The following is a 20,516-nucleotide window of genomic DNA, read 5'->3' on the forward strand; positions in this document are numbered from 1 at the left end:
AACGGGTTAACAAAGGAGTGAGAGTAAAGCATCCCGCTGTTTTTTGTGGTACTCTTGTTGATTTAATGCCTGTTTCGGCCCGTTCCGATCCTTTCTGGCTTTTACCCTGTCCCATCAGAGGAAAAAAGTATTTTGCTTCTCCTATCCTCCCCCCACCTTTGTTTTCGGTTTATGTGCTTTCACGTTATTTTTGTTTTCTTATGGCTGGAAAATCATAACATGATGGCATTATTTCTATATGGGATATGAAGTTAGCAAATGATTTTATTTTATTGCGATTTCTTGATGCGGCTTTTTTCTGTGTGTAAAAAAACCCAGAACTTTATTATTCTTATTTTAAAAAGAGAGGATTTATTGCTCTGTTCCGGGGGCTCAGTTAAAAGAGCATCCCCATGCAGCCGCCACTGATGTAAACACAAGCAGGCGCCCAACCCAACCAAAGCAACGAGCAGATCGAGGGCTCCACCCCGCGCATGCTCCTTGAGCCCTCCTCGCCTCCTCCCTCCTTCCTGCCCTTCTCTCCCTCGCCCCGCCCGACTGCCCACACGTCCCGCGAGCTGATTGGCTGGCGCTTTCCCGCTTCCTTCTTCCCCTTTGACAACCCGCCATTTTGAAACGTTGTTGCTTTTCCTCGGGGGGAAGAGGAGCGCTGAGCTCGCGCCTGGTCCCACCCTCTTGCCTGCTCCCGTCAGTCACGGGGCCCGTGGTGGTCGTTGGGGGCTTTTGTTTGCTGCCGCTGCCGCCCTCACGCTCAGGGGCCTCCCTGGCCAGCAGGTGGGTGGTCCGTTACTCCCTCGGCAACCACCGGAGCGGAGCCCAACGGACGGAGCGGCGCGCGGGGAGTGGGGGCGGCGCTTGTGTCAAACCGAACGTCGCGGAGGCCTCGCGCAGGGAGGAGCTTGGAGAGGGCCGCTCTTCCCCCGCTGCCCCGTGCCCGAAAGTGGGTCCGCCCGGGGGGGGGAAGGGGGGAGCGCGAGGCCTGGTGTCTCCCGACCAGCAAGCCCCGCTTTCCCGCCGAAATTCTCTTGCTGCCTTCTTCCGGTTCTTCCCTCCCCTTCCTCCTGTTGCCGCGGCTGGCTGCTTCCCTGCGTCTTTGACGCTGCGGGAAGCAAAAGAAGGCGTGTGTTTCCTAAACAATAATAATAGTAAATTTTGGTTTCTCTCCCACCCTGCCCTGAACCCATTCCGTACTCATTGGGTAATACACTTTCAGGGCACTTTAGAAGTAGATTTTAATGTGTTGGTCAGGAAAATCCATCCACAAAAGGACATCAAAAGTACATTATTCAATGTGTACTAGAATGAACACTCTGGGCCCATTCTGCTCGTGTTGGATGATGCACTTTAGAAGTAGATTTTCATGTTCAGAATTGCAGTTTCTCTTCCCGGGATGCCCCTCCCCTCCCCATGTGTCCAGCAAGTTTTGTGAAGCTTTGCATTCCGGGGAGAGGCACGACAAATGTGAAGCCTCTAGTTGGCCCATGGTTTGTTCTGTCCACTTCTGAACCCGTGAGCAACAACTACCCAGCACCTCTCTGAAAACCTCTGCTCAGTTTGGAATGCAGCCACTTAACTGGAATACTTTCTCCTCTGCCCTCCAGTTTGCAGGCATTTTGGCCTGAAAAGGGTTAATCTGTGCACAGTATTTCTGTGTTTTGATTTCCAATATATTGTTTGTTTAATGCAATGCTTTGCACAGGAATATCCAGCGGCAAAAGCACATCCAACATGTATGGAATGTGGTCTGCTCAGGGTGGGTAACAGCCCACTTAAAAATTATATTGTTTTAATTTTTTAAAATCATTTAAACTGCCTCCTCCTAATAATAATTCAACCTATTTGATAGCAGGAAAGGATTGCTGCAGTGGCCTTAGGCAGCTGCCTCTGAGTTCAACTGACAGAGGGGAGCTCCCACAAACTCTTTGCTGTTGACAGATCTGTACACATTGGATAATGTATTTTCAGTGTGCTTTTGCAGATGGATTTTCCTGTGCAGAACAGGAAGATCTACTTTCTAAGTGCGGTTGCAGAGCTGTAATTGTTATGGACAAGGGGAAAGTCGGGAGCATAGTTCATTTTCAGCCCAAAATGCAGAGTAGCTTTGTGTAGCTTTTGGATATTTAGGAAACAGCCTTATTGTAAAAGTATCCTAAAGAAGAGATCCCTGTAACTGCACTGCAGCCTATGCTACATTGTTCTAAAGAGGCCTGAGTCTGATTAGTTTGTAGCCAAAACAAAATTCTTGTTTGTGCTGTGGTATAAGCTTTTGTAGGCTACAATCTGCTTTGTTCATTGGATTCAGTGGTCTGTTGAATTAGGTGGTGTGGGGGGGGGGAGTTTTACATCAGAACAAATATAAGACCAAATAGTAAGAAAATCTGTCTAATCGATTCCAGGGTTTGTGTTTGTGCATGTTTGAGTACATTGCTAAAAGAAACCAAATTGTTAAAAGAAACCAGACCCTAGCCTTTTGCTTTTTGACAATGTTACCTGTATCTGGTCTAAATCATGTCTGATTAACTTTTAAAAACAAAGCTGTAGCTTCACAAAGAGCCCATGTCACAATAATTGTGTGTGTAGCTTGCTTGCATATAACAAGATTCATTGCAGATTATTCTTCATTTGTTCTTCTTTACCACATGAATTACAGTATAGTGTATGGTGCTAAATGTGTAGTGAATATTCATAGCTATTAAGGAACTGATTAAGTTGTAGCAACTGTTCATAAATTAACTGGGCACTCGTTAAATCTGCTGTAGCTCTTTCCTGTGTTGTAAACAAAATTCAAAGTTGCACTTTCAAAGTAGTGTTGACACGTTATCTGCTTCTGTTTCCATTCAGAAGAACCAGCCATGACTTCTGTTTCCGAAAAAGATGAAGTCCAATCTGGCAAGCAAATAGAAGAGAAAGAACCTAAAACTGAAAATAGTGATGAGGAGGAAGAGGAGGAGGAAGAGGAGAAAGGTGTGTTATCCACGAAGGGCAGGCATCAGTGTGATGTTAAGGAAAAGATTTTCGATGTACATATCTTTGGATGACAAGTCCAAGCTAACTTCTTTCTGCTTCTTTGAATAACTTACACATTTACAAGATGCGGGATCAAGCAGCCTCTAATGATATGTTTAGATAAAATGTTTTCGCATACACAGATATAAAAATATAATTTAAAATTTCTATCTATATTATAAGGAGATATGTTCATTCTGTGGCTGCATTCAGACACTGAAGTGAAGCCCCTTCAATCAAGCTCTAGTTTGCTGCAGTGAAAATCTGGATCCCAGGGCTAATTCCAGGGCATTCTGCTCCTGTGTGGATGGATTACTACCTCAGCTAGTAGTTTCAAGAGCTGTAGTTCCCATTGCAAGAGGATGACCACACGGTCAATTGCCATCACTTTCTCAAACTTCATTGCCCTAAGAGAGACAGCCATGTGTGTAATGGGGAAAAAACAAAGGATGGATAACCACTGCTTCGCCAACAGTTACTGAGCTTGATTGAGTGGCAAAGGCTTGGTCTCCATCTGCCCTTTCTTGTTATTTTTTTTTACTTCATCCTGTTGATTGTAGACAATCTGTTAAAAGATAACCATCACTTATCCTTATGCATTGCTATATTGTGTTGGTCGTTAGTTTTAACAGATCTTGTACACCATCCTGAGCTGTATTGGGAAGGCAGTATAGACATTTAATAAATAATAATAATATATGCCACAAAATGTTCTTAGCATGGGAATCCAGTGGCTGTTTATTTATTTAGGCTTTCACACACTGCATATTCATAAAGATGTCTGTCATATTTTTGTACTCAAAGGTGACTGATTACAAAAGAAGGATGTGCAGATTAAATGTGTTAAATACAATAATTATAATTGGTTTTTAGTGATAGTACTTTAAATTATTTCTTGTAAATAGCAACTTTGTGGGTCTCAAACAATTCTACTCTCTACATAATTCTATCTATTAGGGCCAACCTAATAACACATAAGAGCCTCTTGTGGCGCAGAGTGGTAAGGCAGCAGACATGCAGTCTGAAGCTCTGCCCATGAGGCTGGGAGTTCGATCCCAGCAGCCGGCTCAAGGTTGACTCAGCCTTCCATCCTTCCAAGGTCGGTAAAATGAGTACCCAGCTTGCTGGGGGGTAAACGGTAATGACTGGGGAAGGCACTGGCAAACTACCCCGTATTGAGTCTGCCATGAAAACGCTAGAGGGCGTCGCCCCAAGGGTCAAACATGACTCGGTGCTTGCACAGGGGATACCTTTATCTTTAATAACACATAATTGTGTGCCATGTGTCATTTGGCTGGTCTTAGTAAAAGCTGTTATAAGTGATGAGAATGCTCCCAGTGGAGAAAAGGTATGAGTAATGCTGCTACTAGAGATGGGCATGAACTGAATCACGAATTTTGCCATGCTTGTGGTTTGTGAACAGAAGTTCATGGATGGAGAAGAAAGTAGGGATTTAAAGGACTCTGATTCCCAGTTTAAGCCCTTATTTTCTGTTCTTTGCAAAAACAGCTGAGTGGCAGGGAGGTGCTCCCCAATGCCTGGTGATATAGGGCAGTCTTCTCTAATCCCTTTTCTAGTATTGTCTTTTTCTGTGAGGCTTGTCTTCTCATAAACTTACCAAAGTATAATAGCCTTAGACTAATCATTTTAGTTTCTTAGGACAGTTCTGACCTGATGTGATTTAGAATCCACTGGTTTTTTTGGTAGGCAATCAAAACAATTCCTCCAAAATCACATTTCAAAGTAATGAATATTCTTCCCTGTCAGCTTTATTAATAGGCCAACTTCCACACCAGTATATATTAATAGGGAATACCATAGCATTAATTATCTTAATCTTGGTCACCAGCAACACATTTAAGGATTTTTTCTAGTTCCTTCATGGCTGCTCTTCCGTCTCAATCTAGTTCTCATTTCTTTATTGCAGTCTCCCTTTTGGATGATAACTTAGTCAAGGAGTAGAAAATCTTTAACAATTTCTTCATCATCACCCTTAAAGTTGATTAATAGTAAAGCCAAATATAGAAAATGTGAAATAATAAGCAGGCCTGTGACTAGTAAGGTATTTTGAGGGTGCATCCATGCATGATTATGCTGATTTGTAACCTTGGGACTGTTTCAGTGACTTGCTCCTGCAGATAGCATGCATATTATTCATCCTAGTGATGAAAAAAAGACGTTAAAAACATTGTGTTACCTGTGAAAGCTGGTTTTGTTATGTCTCACCAGAGTGCCAATGTATTGTGGTGGGTAAGGTATCAGATTTGAGGCAATGGAGATCTGAATTGAGGTCTCCACATGATCCTAAAGCATAATCAATTAGACCGTGAGATTATCACTGGTCCATTTGACAGAGTTATGGTGAAAATAAAATGAGATGAGAAATCCTAAATTCCTTGCAGGGTAAAATATGTAAAGTGCAAATCTTTCGCCATTTTCTAATTTGTGGGTGGGAAGAAAGCTCAAGTATATTTATGCACAGAGGAAACAACACTTAACTGTCTCTTTCAGAAAAGAGCCTTATTGTTGAAGGAAAAAGAGAGAAGAAGAAAGTAGAAAGACTGACCATGCAAGTATCCTCATTACAAAAGGAGCCTTTTACAATTACACCAGGCAAGTTTTTAAAGCATATTTCTGTAATAAGCATAAATGATCGTCCTTTTGTTTTAGAGCTTCTAAACATGCTAAATTAAAATGGGTTTTCTCTTAGAAATGAAGTGTGCTAGCAATAAACTATCACAACCTACCTGATTCAGGACTTTTTCTTATTTTCTACCATGTTACCAATAACAAGTCCCTTAGGTTGGAGAGGTATACCAGAGTTTCTCAAACAGGGTTTTCTGAAACTGGGGTTTTGTGAAACTCTGGGGTTTCTTGATGCCCTGGAAGGGCTTTCTAGATGGGTGGGCATTAGTTAATGTTTTATATGTTTCTTAGATTTATTAAATATTTGTTGGGTGATATGGCTATATAAAGTCATGTTGACCCTCCCTTCCAAAATGGCCAATAATAGGCCTGGAGGGAGGTGGGAAGGAGAGGGGCCTTGGTGAGCATGTACATAGCTATGCTTCCCAACCATATTCTGCATGATCACATCGCTCCTGGGGTTTCTTGAAGTCTGAAAAATGTTTCAGGAGTTTCTCATCAGTAAAAACATTGAAAAAGGCTACTTTATACCATATTCCCTGTCAACTTCAGGTGTGTGAAACAAAGCAGATTTCTCAAGTGTGTTTTCTTTTACACATGAGCATTCCTTAAGCCTATACCAGAGAGCAGACCAGTTAACAAATCCAGATCCCTTTTCTCTGGATCTTATTCAGTGTGTTTTATGGGTGTCATATATATACAGGTGTCATATATAACAAATCACATAAGTTAATTTAGTTTGTGAGACTTGTTGTGCTTTCCTTTCTAGTCAGATAATTGTCAAAGTTACCAAGGATAGGTGTTGTATTATGCTTAATAATTAAAATGTTCTTAAGCATTTCATACTTAAAGGGACAAGCTAGACAGCTTTAACAAGTCACTGTTTTTATTGAGGAGTAGCATCTAAATCTTGCCTTCCTAAAATCATATACTGCAGTCCCTCCTGGACTCCCTGCCTAGTTGGGATACCTCCTATCCTTTTTCTGTGCAAACTCCAACTGCTTCCTTTGTCCATTGGCTGTTAAACTCCTCAGGGTTTTTACCCTTCACCCAGTATTTCATTAAACCCCTCAAATCCATTTGTTCTGTGCTGAATGGTGAGAATCACACATTTCAGAACTGATGCTTGTCTGCCTGGTGATATGTATAGGTTTAAGCTATATTATTATTGTTGTTGTTATTTCGATTTATTTCCTTCTACTCCCAGCAAGCCGGCTTGCGGTAGGTTACAATGTCAGCCCCCATATACAATAAAAACCCCAATAAAACCCAATTAAAATAACAATACAAAAAAGCACAAAAATGTAACATGACAGTATAGTGATGCAAGCAGCGCCCTACGTGGCAACATTTGTAACTCAGCTGTGTACTTGTTAAGTGTTGCTGCATTAATTGCTACTGTTTTACTTTCCAGGAAATCCCTCTCATCTCTCTTCCTCTTAGGTATATATATGCCTGGCAAATACAGCTGTGCATAATTGCCATCACTTCACACTGCTTAAATTCCTGGGTGAAGCTTGTTCTTGAGCCCTTGACTTTCTCTTAGCAGAGCATTTTACATATCAGTTCTTATAGTATAACTAGAAATTAAATCCCCACCCCGGTAACTTTGTAGTCCTCAGAAAGAGTAAAAATAATTCTGTTTTTTTAATGTTGCATAAACTGTTGGCCATAATAAACAATTCCCCTTTATTCACTTTAAACAGATAGTCGTACAACAGTCTTCTAGTTTTGTGTCTAGAGTTCCATTGTTATGCATCTTGTTTTTCAGGAAAGGGACAAAAACTCTGTGAAATTGAAAGGATACAGTACTTCTTAAGTAAGAAGAAAACAGATGAACTTCGTAATCTGCACAAACTTCTTTATAATAGACCAGGCACAGTAAGTATTCTTAAAATATTGTCTTTCATTTTAATTTGAGACTAGTATGAAGTATATTGTAGCTGCCTTTTAAAGGTATTTTGTTTAGGGTATTCCATATCTTTGTATAGATGTTGGAGGTGGCTAGATATTCCTTAGTTAAACCCTGGTGATTTCTAAATTGGAAATGTGTTTCTTGAATTTAATGGAACAAACAACCAGAGGGTAACTATAGGAGAGTGAGAATCTAGCCTCCACCAGCTCACATGTGGAGCCCAACAGGGTGCGGTCCTCTCTCCAATCCTATTTAACATCTTCATGCACCCTATTGCTCATCTGGTGTGGAATTTTGGGCTGGGATGCCACCAATACGCAGATGACGCCCAGCTCTTCTTAAGGACAGCTGCCCTGATTCTTCCCCTGAATCCTTAGCCAGATGCCTGGGAGCAGTGACGAGGTGGCTCAACCAGAGTAATCTGAAGCTCAACCAGGTCCTGTGGCTGGGCAGGAAGGAACCAAGTGAGGAAGCGCACCTACCCAACCTGGATGGAGTGCAAATATCATTAGCTTACTCCACCAGAAACCTGGGTGTGATCCTTGATGCCTCCCTTTCCATGGGGACACAAGTCATGAAAGTAGTGTGGCAGGCTTTCTACTACCTATGCCAAGCCAAGCTACTAGCGCCCTACTTGGCCCAAGAACATCTAGCCACAGTGATCCATGTGACAGTCACTGCTAGACTAGACTTCTGAAATTCACTCTATGCAGGCCTGCCCTTAACCTTGATCCAGGAACTGCAACTGGTCCATAATGCCACAACCAGGATCTTCACAAGTGCACTGCGGAGGGCACACATCCGGCTAGCCCTCCAACAACTCTATTGGCTCCCAGTTGAATCACCTTCAAGGCCATACATGGTCTGGACCCAGTATACTTGAGAGATCACCCCCCTGCCTATGCCCCCCCAAAAGCCCTACACTCTGCCATCATCAACTGGCTGAGGGTCTCTGGCCCCAAAGAAGTGTGTCAGCCCTCAACCAGAGCCAGAACTTTCTCTGTCCTTGCCCCCACTTGGTGGAATGAGCTCCCTGAAGAGATCAGGTCCTTTCCTGAACTCCCACAATTATGTAGGGCCTGTAAAATGGAGTTCCTCCACCAGGCATTTCGTTGACTGACCAAACAACATTCACTGAGCCCCCAGACCAACGAAACAACATGGCTGGTCCCCAGACATCCCCACAGTGATCTGAATCCAAACCGACCTAGCTGTGGGTTTATGTTGGAAGTTAAAAGTTATAATTGTATTATAAATTGTTGTCAACTTGGAACCCACTGTTATGATTATTGTTATTATTGTTATCATGATTCAATGTATACCTTAACATTTTATGTAAACCACCCTAAGCCTCATCGGAGGACGGTATAGAAGCCTGTGCTTTGTGTAACCTTTGACTTTACTACATGCACTCTCAAACTGTTTGAATCTACTCCACTTGAATCTACTACATGCACTCTCAAACTGTTTGAATCTACTCCACTTCAAAAGTCAGTTTCTTATAAAGCATTGAAAAGTAATATCTGAGGAGAAAGTCTGACACCTTTCTGCTTCTGAAACTAGCTGCCCAGTTCCTTGTGTTTGTTATAAAAGTGATATAGAAGCAGCTATATTTTCCATTTTAAAAAATACAGACTTCTTTTGTTTATATTGGTTTGTTTTATGTATTTTCTGAAATAAAGGGAACATACAAGGAGAATGAATGCATGGCATTGCCTCATAGTGTACCTGACTTAGTGTGCAAACCAGAGAACACTTTCCCAGGAACAAGCACCATGGAATATAATGGGGCTTACTTCTGGATAGACCTATTGAGGATTGTTTCCTCCATCTCTCAAGATTGGTAGTAGCTCTCCCAGTCTCTGGCAGATCCCTTTTATATCCTCTGCTTTCAGATTCTTTAAGCTGAAGTTGCCATTAATTGAACCTGGGTTTTTTTTCCATGAAAGTAGATGCTTTCTTGCTGGGCTCTGTGTTCTGTTTTGTAGGTGCTTGTATTAATGTGTTAGTCACATTGATGTTTCTGGTATCTTCTCTCAGCATAAGGGGTTTTTCATCAATGCAAGGAGATCTTCTGCTTCAGAAGCAGCACTTGTGTCAGCAAAAGTCTTCTTTCATGAAGAGGACATTGTCTAGAACAGATCAATAGGCATCCCTGGGCTATTGAAGCTGCATTTACAGAAATGTGGAAAGCAGGACTATTTCTATTCAGTTTTTAATGATTTGATATAATCATTAGACAACCAGTTTAATATACCTTTTGTTGCCCACAATGATTTGCATCTTGTATAATTTCTCCATCTCATTCCAAATTAAGGGAGGTTCTTTGAGCCCATGGAGAGGTTTCTGTATCAGGAAATGCTGCAGTGGTTCCATGTAGTGATGATGTTCAATCCTTTTGTTCTTTTTTAAGCATTATTTTATTAATATTCACATAAAAACGGCTAGTGGGCCAGAGGTTTTGCCCTAGCAACCCTGTGTTTGAGCTTTAAAGAAATTACTTGTGATACACTATTTTAATTGTGTGTGTGTGTATTCTGCCCATAGGTTGCTTCATTAAAGAAGAATGTGGGACAGTTCAGTGGGTACCCATTTGAAAAAGGAAGTGATCAATACAAGAAAAAGGAAGAGATGTTAAAAAAGTAACTTTATTAATACCTCTTATGATTAAACTGTGTTAATGTATACATATCCAAAGGGATCTTAATATTCTGGCATTTTAATATTTTACAGCCCTAATAGAGTTCTGTGAGGTGGAAGTTAAATTTTTGCAAAGTATCTTTTCTCCTTCCCTTTCAGACTTTGGATTTTTGGGGTTTTAGCCAACGTACACTCAACAGTAAGATAATGGGTATTTCTGCAATTCATACAAGTGTTTTAGGTTTTGTTATTATATTTATAGCCTGCATTACAGCCGTCATTGGCTCTTCAAGAACCAGTGTGGTCAAGAGCAGTCAAGAGCAGTAGCCTGTAATCTGAAGAACTGGTTTTCTTCCCCACTCTGCCACATGTAGCCAGTTACAGTTCTCTCAGAGCTCTCTTACCCTCATCTACATCACAGGATGTCTGTTGTGGGGAGAAAAAGGGTAGGCAGTTGTGACTTTGAGAGTCCATTAGGTAGTAAAAAGCAGGATAAAAAAGCCAGCTCTTCTTCTCAGAGTAGATAGTTACAAAAATCTTCTATCCCCCTGGCAATTGGTGACAGTTCTGCTTGTGCAATTGTAATGAATGTTTGCAGCCATAGTCAAAGCAGAGAATCAGCAGTGGAGGAGAGGGGTGAGTGGAAGGCAAGCAGGCAGCTGACAGTGAAGGCAGGCAGAAGGCAAGGAAAGAACCAATGCTGGGGAGGATAGGCAGAAGGTGAGCTAAGAGCTGAAATAAAAGATGGGACAGAAAGCTGATAAACCTTTAGAGAGGAGGAGCAGAAAAGGTGTGAAAGGAAAACAAAGGTGGTGAAGGGAAGAGGCTACAAGCAAGGATGGAGAGGGGAAAAATCCAAGAGGGAGAGAAGATCTTTCCCCAAATCTGAACAATGCTTCAGGTTTGCAGAAAAATCTGAAATCTTGGCATCCACTTGTATTAATATGCATGCGTGTCTGATTTCAGGTATTTTGTAATTCTTATTTGAATAGTTGTAATCTATTTTGATAGTCCCTTTGATTATTTATTTTTTAGATTTATTATTAGATTAAAAAGAAATTAATTATTTTCTCTGTATTGAACTAAAATTATGTTCAATATATTTTTTCCTCTGCAGATACAGAAATGCTATGCTGAAAAGTATATGTGAAGTTCTTGATTTGGAAAGATCAGGAGTTAACAGTGAACTGGTAACCAGGATCTTGAATTTCTTGATGCATCCAAAGCCTTCTGGCAAGGTGAAATGAGAAATCTTTCTTTAACAAAAATCATACTTCTAATATGAATTGGCATAAGAAAAGAAGAGGGGAAAACTGGAAAGATGTTCATGTTTTCAATATCTAGATTTGAATCCAGTAACACCTTAGAGACAACAAGATTTTGGGGGTATAAACTTTTGTGAATCAAAGCGCCCTTTGTTAGAAACCCTGACAGAAGGATCTTTGACTCTCAAAAGCTCATATCCTGATAATCATGTTGGTCCCCAAGAGGTTACTGGACTCAAATCTAGCTGTTCTACTGCAGACCAATATGGCTGCCCTGTAGAACATCGTGTGTAATGTTTCCTTTTGTCATCAAGAAGACATGAGGAAACTTTGAGCTACTAGCCAGCATCTCATAACTCTTTTATGTTTTATGTTTTCATTTGTGGGAAACACGGGGAGTGGAAAAAAACAAGTAAGAGGCACAAATGGTGAAAGCTAAGACTAGCCTTATCTTCTTAAATAATAATAAAAGCATAAAAGCTGAAGTGCACAGTAGGTTGCCTCTGGGGATATTTTATAGAGGGATTATGCCTGGCAGCTATTAAGATCATGCTATAGCTGAGAGGTCTTTTTTTTAGAAATTTGGCACTTGTGGCATTCAAAGCATGTTGAGACAAAGATGTTTTTGTAATGCAGTGAGTAATGGCCATAAAACTCAAACAGGGAATGGGATCCATCCTTCATACCAGGGGTAGTCAAACTGCGGCCCTCCAGATGTCCATGGACTACAGTTCCCATGAACCCCTGCCAGCAATTACTGGCAGGGGCTCATGGGAATTGTAGTCCATGGACATCTGGTGGGCTGCAGTTTAACTACCCCTGCTTCATACTGTGGTCTGCTTTCTAGAATTTTTCAGCAAGTGCTGTGAAACTGGATGCCTGGGAGCCGTAACTGACCAGAGAAGAAATGTGATTAATCATTAATGGCTCATTGCTTATTAAATACAGCACTTGCTGCTGAAAACAAGGCACTATTGCAATGGCCAAGCTTCATTTAAAATGCTTCATGCTTTTTTTCTTCTGTGTGTATCCAAAAGAGATTAAAGAAAAGAGAGAAAGCATAGAAGTAAAATCAGTGTGACCAACTAGTAGCTAACTGGCAGAAATAGAGCCCATAAATCAGTCGCACAGGATAGCAATAAGTGGCTCAAGGGGCGGGGGGTGGGGATGTCCACAAGCACCAATTTTTTTTTCCCTGTGCAAGCACTGGATCATGTCTGACCCTTGGGGTGACGCCCTCCAGCGTTTTCTTGGCAGACTCAATACGGGGTGGTTTGCCAGTGCCTTCCCCATTACTGTTTATTCCCCAGCAAGCTGGGTGCTCATTTTACCGACCTCAGAAGGATAGAAGGCTGAGTCAACCTTGAACCGGTTGCTGGGATTGAACTCCCAGCCTCATGGGCAGAGCTTCAGACTGCATGTCTGCTGCCTTACCACTCTGCACCACAAGAGGCTCTTCATACTCATTATAGAATACTTCAATTTTTAAACTAACGGCCCTCTAGTATTTTAAACTGGTAGAAGTTTCCAAAGAGTCTTGAAATGTGACATAACATACAGTAATTGTATGGATTTACTGAAGCACAAATAATTGATGAAATAGTGACTTTCCAGAAGGAAGCAAATTTGGCAATTCCTGCTGCAATTAAAAAGGGGCTCCATGCTAAGGACACTACCTGACCTTCCATAAGTAGTACTATAGGAACACTGCCAAGCTCTGGACATGGTTTGGATCTAGCACAGCATTTCTATGGACATCTGCTTGTAAAATGCAGATTTCTCAGCTCCACCCCCCACCCCTCAAAATGGTGTTATGGATCACACCTATGATATTTAAAGGGAAGTTGAATTTAGCTCCATGAATAACACATTTATGGTTTACTGAATTGCCCACCAATAGATCATCTGGTTTGATAGTAACATTAATTATCCTCAGATAATAATTTTATATGGATTCAATGGAATAGTGCTTAAACAATATCCTGAGATACCATTGTTTTTTTTTAAATGATTTATTAGCACAGAATTACACTTCAAGGTGACTGCAGTCTGGTCAATTTCCCACCTTATGATTCGCTTATATCTTAGTGCTTCTATGCAATTGTACTTCTGAATGTTGTGATATTTTTATAGCCATTACCAAAATCCAAGAAAACACCCAGTAAAGGTGGTAAAAAAGAACGCAGTAGCTCTGGAACAGCAAGAAAAGCCAAACTCACCAAATGCCCTGAGATCCTGTCAGATGAATCTAGTAGTGAGGAAGATGAAAAAAAGGGAAAGGATGAATCATCCGAAGAAGATAAAGAAAGTGAAGAGGAGGTAAATGCTCTTGTTCTTCCGTTCCAACCACTGTTGCAGTTTTTCAGAGGTGTGGGGAAATAGGCCACGATGCACTGGGTGAGAGCGGCTAGCCAGAAGTCGTCATTGGCTGAAATCTGCACAAGTGGAGGGAGCTCCATGGAGCAGGGTAGGGGATGGCTTCAACTTTCCTCCAAGCTCTGAGTGACACACTATTCTGAAGGGTCCCTTGATCTAAAACATTGGGGATTTTTTTTTTAGGAAGGAGGAAAAACTGTCTGCTATCACAGGAGTTTGGTACCACCCACTATGTTGAAATTGCAGGCAGGCAATGCCAATTACAAAGGGATTAAATTGTGAAAAAATGTAAAAAATGAAAATGTGTTCATGTGAAAATGTGAAAAAATGTAATAAATACTGTAATGTTCTTTTTATCTCTCCAGCAGCGACCTAAAAAATCAACAAAAAAAGAAAAACCTAAGCAGAAGACAACTCCAAAAAACAAAAAGGGCTCAAAGAATTCGAATGTCAAGAAAGCAGATAGCAGTACAACCAAGAAAAGTCAAAATAGCTCCAAGAAAGGTAAATCCCTCTTTCAAAAATTTATTAGAGCTTTACAAGGTAGACCAGGATTGTTTTCAGTAATCTACAAATTGATGAGGTTGAGGCAAGATGGTGCTTTCAAGGTGGGGCTATTTTGATCTCACTGACGAGGTGGATAAAAATGTCTGAGAGAGAAGAATCTTACCTCTTCCCATACTTCTTAATAAAGTGGAAGCCAAACTGTCAAGTGAATTTTTAGGCAGAGTCTGGATTTGTACAGATTGTTTCTTTTAATTTGGCTACCAGCTGTGAAATAAGAAGCTAAAGAGGCCCAAATAGGCAGCCTGCCCACACATTCCTTTGTCTTTTTCTTTAATTTTTTTCCATTTTGTTTTTCCCACCCCCCTCTTATTGGGTCATTTTACTTTGATGAATAATTGAATCATTGGACTATTTATGGGGATTGCTTGATATATCCTTTTTAAAAGGAATTTTTGAAATGAGACTCTGGTATAAAGAAGCTTCTTCTGCGAGCCAGCATGGTGGTGTGGTTAAGAGTGGCAGACCCTAATCTGGGGGACCAGTTTTGATTCCCACCCTTCCACATGTAGGAGCTGGGTGACCTTGGGCTAGTCACAGTTTTCTTAGAGCTCTCTCTGCTCCTCCTACCTCACTGAGTGTCTGTTGTAGGGAGAGGGAGGGGAAGGTGTTTGTAAGCCGCTTTGAGATTCCTTCAGGTAGTGAAAAGCGATGTATAAGAAAATCAGCTCTTTTTACAGAAAGCAGGCACAATAGGCAGCCAAAGTAAAAATCTCCAGTGACACACAGTCACATAGCTTGACCCCAGCTAGAATGCTCATTTTGGGAAAAGAAAAGAAACTACCAGGCTCTCTAAACAAAATGCCTTTTGTTTTTAGAAAGTGAGTCTGAGAATAGTTCAGATGATGAGCCTTTAATTAAAAAGTTGAAAAAGCCACCCACAGATGAAGATTTGAAGGAAACTGTCAAGAAGCTGTTAGCTAGTGCTAACTTAGAGGAAGTCACCATGAAGCAGATTTGTAAAAAGGTAAGTGACATTCGTTTTGTACACAGGTGTGTTACTGAAAGTACGTGCATACATGTACTTATAAACAGGTTCTCTTGATGCAGAAAAAAGAAAATAAATTGATGCAGTTTATTTTGACCATGTCAATCCACTATTAGGAATATTTTATCAGTTACCTAACCAGAATGTATTTGAGACCTGAAAGAGGGCTAAAACTGATAAAGAACTTATTTAAACTCTTGAGCCCTACGTCTCTCCAAGTCTCAGGCATAAGGTCTAGGAAAACCATCAGAAGAGCTATTACTACTTGAAGAACCAGTATATGCCTCTATTTTGGCTAGTTCTTTATGGTAAGGTATTGAGCTAATTATGCTTTAGTTTATGTTTACTTTCTGTCAGAGCGTTGCGCTTCAGTATTTACAGATTGTATTCTCTTTATCTTCCTGTTTATTAAACAGCCGTTTGTTGCATTTTACATCCCATTTATACCTGTGTAGCAATAACATGAGCATTCTCTACCTTGTTTTTCTTCTTTCTTACTTTCTCCTTGGTTTTCTTTTGCTGTCTAAAAAAAACTTAACTAGATTTCAATCCTAAACCTGTTTTCTTAGCGATAGATGATATTGCTTTTAATTAGTGAGGGTGCTTAGGAGTATAACGTAAATGTTAGACAAAATATCTCATCCATATTTTGTAAATCACACTTTGTTCAGTAGAGTGAGTTAAACTGACATAGAATTGCAGCCACCCACGATCTGTTGTGAATGAGTGTGGTTGATAGTATTTATAGATTTCAATTATTTATATTCCACTTTACCTCCTCAAGGTGGCTAACAAAACCACAGTGTTCATGGTGTCGTGTTTTTCTGTTTGTCACTATATACTCCAAGCATTTTGGATTGTACACATATAATCTTTGTGGACTACAAGGCATTAAGATGAGGAAAATAAAATTATACTCAGTTGGAATAGAGGGAGCTTTTGTGTCCTACCTGGACTTTGTGAGAAATCTTCAGTAATGACCATACTAATTTGCAAACCAAATAAAATATTTGTTTTGCATGTGGTGTGAGAAAGGTACAGAACACAAAATATCTATTAGCCACATCATGGGAGCTGCTGTGGATGTCAGTCTCTTTTCCATTTTCATGGAATTTTTGTTCAGTATCCAGTATAAAAGGAGATCCTTCATTTAAACAGACAAGGCATCTCTTCACTTCTGCACATGCAGTGAGGGAATAGGTGCATGAAATGCCTTAGGGGTAACTACTGATTTATTACTTTATTTTTAGATTTTAGTGTGTTCGAAGTTGGATAACATTCAAACAAATGCCACAGACACTTTGTAGTTTTGTTGAGGTAACTTTTAGATCATCGGAAGTTGTACTGATGTTCATGTTACATTGGTTCCTCTAGGTATACGAAAGCTATCCCAATTATGACTTGTCTGACAGGAAAGACTTCATCAAAAAGACAGTGACAGAGGTAAATACTGGGAGAGGGAAACATGGTGTGTGACAGAAGTATGTTCCGATAACGTTTGGACTTTTCATACGTGTTTTGAGTTCTGTTAAATCTTTTGGAACCTTGGGGAGACAGAAGAATTACTTCTCAAAGATTAGTACCATACAAAAATAGTTAATCTAGGATATGTTCGCATATCAGGATAGGATATGGTAATTAAATAGCTCAGAAGTATGCATGAAGAAATGTCTGGGTAAACTTCAGAATCAGCTTGCTCAAGTCGTTTAACCATTTTTAATAGTAATTCCTGTTCTGTTTTTATTTTTACTCTAAGTTTACTGTTTTATAGTATTCTGTTATGGCTGGAAATTGCTGTAATAAAATTTGATTTATTTTTCTTTAAATGCTTGAGAGTTCTTTCCATGCCTGTTAATAGCAGCAGTTTTGCAGAAAGGATTTGTGTCCCTAAACTGGGACTTCACAATAAGTTACGTTCACAATAAGTCAGAATACTGTACTTAAAGAAAAGATCAGTGGCGGCACATGGCAGTCTTCAGTATCTACTACCCTTCCATGTTTACTTGGAAGTAAGGTCTGATTTGAGTAAGAAGATGGCAAGGCAAAAGAACTTCCATGTAAGATTTTGCAAAAGCTCAAGGACTCATCTCTGTGCAAAGCACTGGTGTGCAGTTCATTTGCAAGCCAGAGATATAGAGCCTTTCTCCGTACTGTGCAGGTATGCTGCTAGATTGCATGTGAATCATGTTAATTTCCTTAGTGCTTTAGTTCCAAGTAAGTGATTACAATGGCTGTCATTATAGTATGTTTTGCATAAGGGTGGGTTTATATAGTTCGCAAAATATTAAATCTGTAAAAATATCTTCTCTTCTAGCTCATTTTGTGATCTGATGGGAAGAAAGCGAAGACTGGATATTTGTTCCCATGGATTTAAATATTTTGTACACACCAGCAAAAACAGTAATTTGTTGCCGTTTTTCTATAATATAGTGTTTTTGTCAAGGAAGATTCTACAGACTTAATGCTCTGAGTGTTGAAATTGCTTTAACTTTTAAAAATTGTATTTAATGCAATTCTTAGGTTTCTGCATGGTGATGAATGTTCCTTGCTTTTTATTTTGTATTGTACATCATGAGACTTCTTTCCGCATGTAGATCTGTGATCGCTGTTGTAATTTTTAGTGCATTGTAATGTAGAGAATTTTTGTACAAAATCAAGTAATCTGAAAACTATCAGCACATACGTATGCAGTATTGGGCATTACATTCATTTTGGATGCATATCAATTCTCTTAATTAGGAATAACTCACGTTTTCCTAATTGCAAATACTCTAAATTATCTTGCATGTGTTTACATCTGAGAACTCTCAAAGCAAAGGGCAAATAGATGTTATTTTTGTACCTTTAGGATCTTTCCATTGTATATAAGCTTGATTCAGATTTTGTGACAAAAAGATTTTTAAAAGTGTGTTAGAAAATGTATGACCGATATCAGTGTTCAGGAATAGGATGAGATTAATTAGGAAGCAATTGTAGCTGCCAGTTAAAAGTTTGCTTACCCTGAAAGGAAATTCTAATTGCACTTGTATTTCAGTGTTGAAATTAGCAGTGGGGATGACAAACCTTGTTCCAAAGGTTTGACAATAATATCCTGTATGCAGAACCTTAAGGCAGGGGTAGTCAACCTGTGGTCCTCCAGATGTCCATGGACTACAATTCCCATGAGCCCCTGCCAGCGTTTGCTGGAAGGGACTCATGGGAATTGTAGTCCATGGACATCTGGAGGACCACAGGTTGACTACCCCTGCCTTAAGGTATGGGTGCTGGGGGAGGTAAGGAGTATATGGCTTTGATTTCCGAGATAAATAAGCTTCCTTGAAGTGGTTACAGTTTGAGAAATTGATCATGCTGAGTGGGTATATGATCCACAGTTCTCGATGCAGTACAAATAGTAAGAAATTCCTAGAAAAACAAGCCGTTACATAGGAATAATTTTAGTATGGTCCCTTAAGGTCTTAGTAGCCTCAGCTGGATGTTTTAGTATTCTTGTCCAGAATGAGGATGTACTATAAATAGGATATATAGTTAACTGTTGCCTGTAAACTAAGACTGTTTTTGTTATATAGTTTTTTTTCTAAATTACATCCTCAGTTCCATAAATAAATATGCATTGAAGTCTAGACCAACCAATACTTGTTCACAACCTTTTGTTATACTATGAAAATGTAGATAAGATGATCATGAATTAGTCCCACAAATGCCAAACAAGTATGTGTCATAATGTTAAATGTAACTGCTCCATGATTGTATTGATTACAGGTACTGCAGATTTTAAAATATTGTAATAATGTGCAATTGATCAAAGCATAGATCTACATTCTGGAAATATTAAGCCAGTTAGTAATCTGACTGATCTCTACTGTTTTTACCACTTGCTGTGCATGTCATTCTTTATATTAAGACAAATGTAACTAAATTTTGTATTCAATAAATGTCTTTAAGGAAAGTGTATATTTTGCCATTTTAATACATGTACAGTAAAATTTGATAAACAACCCAAGTTGCCTGTTGTCTCATCTAGATGAAAATATTCAACGTGTTCCTTGAAATAAGGCACAAAATCTCCAAATACAGGTAAGCAGGTAAAATTTTATCTAAGATTCTCTCTTGTTCCAGAGGATCCTCAGGTCCCACCTGGGGGTCTGCATCTCTGTCTGGTACCTTTAATGCTCAGGACAAGAGTGAACCAAAAGGCCTCTAAAAAGATCTCAGCTGTTGTGAGACTAGGCATTTGCTACAGAAGCTGTTTAGCCCCACTGCTGGAAATTCAAATATCAAAGACTGATGTTGAATTCCCCATTGAGCTCTTAGACTAATGTAACTGATGTGGTGTTCCTACAGTGTAGCAGGAAAGTCAGGGACTTAATTCCATGCTTTGGGGGGGGGTACAAGTGTTAGTGTGAGGTCAGGGCTTCTCAACCTGCCATTTGAAGTCATGGAAAATTCAGCCAGCCAGCCTTCCAGTTCTTGAATACTGTGGTCTCTCTTGGCCTGCTATAGGGGCATTTTAGTCCCCTTACTGGCTGGAGAGAGAGCACAAAAAATCCAATTTTCTATATTCATGGCTTCTCTGTAGGCAAAGGTACAAGGCCAGGGCAAGCCTAATGGGAAGTATAGCTGCTTATGAGAACCCCAAGGTGTCGTTTGCAACAGTGCTGTGAAGGCTGACTTCCGCTAGATCAGTGGAGGCAAGGAAGTTACTCATACACAGGACTTCAGGGAGATGAACATGAAGCTACTCTGCATGAAATCTGCTAAGGTCAGCATTTTCTCCTTACTTGGCAGCATTTTTCCATCCTTGCCACTTAATTGCCCCTACCTTTCCCAAAGTAGGGTCATACCCTTGCTGAGCATAATGACCACTTTCCCTAAAGCAACTGAAAAAGCAGCAACATTGGAAATGCACTCAGAAAATGCACTCTCTAGCTCTAAAATATGCTTTTTCAGGCTTCTAGAAGCAAGGCTCCTTCCCAGAACCTGCTGCAGCTTAATGTACTTCTATCTACATACTTGAATATAAAGTATGTCAGAAATTGTTCCATATAGATTTTCATACTGAGAAAGTTTGTTGAATTTTTTTCTCCCTTTTACTCCAGGAGAGATTAATATAATCACA

General features: G+C 40.0%; 1 protein-coding gene across 2 annotated transcripts; it reads left to right on the forward strand.

Moving 5' to 3' along the window:
* Positions 1-568: 568 nt before the first annotated feature.
* DEK (DEK proto-oncogene) lies at positions 569-19,395 on the forward strand. Of its 2 annotated transcripts, none has more exons than XM_077353048.1 (11): positions 569-774; positions 2,842-2,964; positions 5,518-5,619; positions 7,424-7,533; positions 10,115-10,209; positions 11,325-11,445; positions 13,606-13,791; positions 14,214-14,352; positions 15,231-15,379; positions 16,775-16,843; positions 17,715-19,395. In XM_077353048.1, the coding sequence occupies exons 2-11, from the start codon at positions 2,853-2,855 to the stop codon at positions 17,724-17,726; spliced, it is 1,095 nt and encodes a 364-aa protein (XP_077209163.1). In that variant the 5' UTR covers positions 569-774; positions 2,842-2,852; the 3' UTR covers positions 17,727-19,395. The 2 variants fall into 2 exon arrangements, with proteins under 2 accessions (XP_077209163.1, XP_077209164.1); XM_077353049.1 differs by having other exon boundaries at positions 14,217-14,352.
* Positions 19,396-20,516: the final 1,121 nt, after the last annotated feature.

Source organism: Paroedura picta, chromosome 9, assembly GCF_049243985.1.
Source record: "Paroedura picta isolate Pp20150507F chromosome 9, Ppicta_v3.0, whole genome shotgun sequence".
In the NCBI taxonomy this organism is placed as follows: domain Eukaryota; kingdom Metazoa; phylum Chordata; class Lepidosauria; order Squamata; family Gekkonidae; genus Paroedura; species Paroedura picta.

Excerpts from the sequence above, each read along its gene's own strand:
- DEK (XM_077353048.1), top strand. The coding sequence starts at position 2,853 with ATGACTTCTGTTTCCGAAAAAGATGAAGTCCAATCTGGCAAGCAAATA. Across the intron at positions 2,965-5,517 it reads GGAGGAGGAAGAGGAGAAAG|AAAAGAGCCTTATTGTTGAA; the intron begins GTGTGTTATCCA and ends TGTCTCTTTCAG. Across the intron at positions 7,534-10,114 it reads TTTATAATAGACCAGGCACA|GTTGCTTCATTAAAGAAGAA; the intron begins GTAAGTATTCTT and ends TTCTGCCCATAG.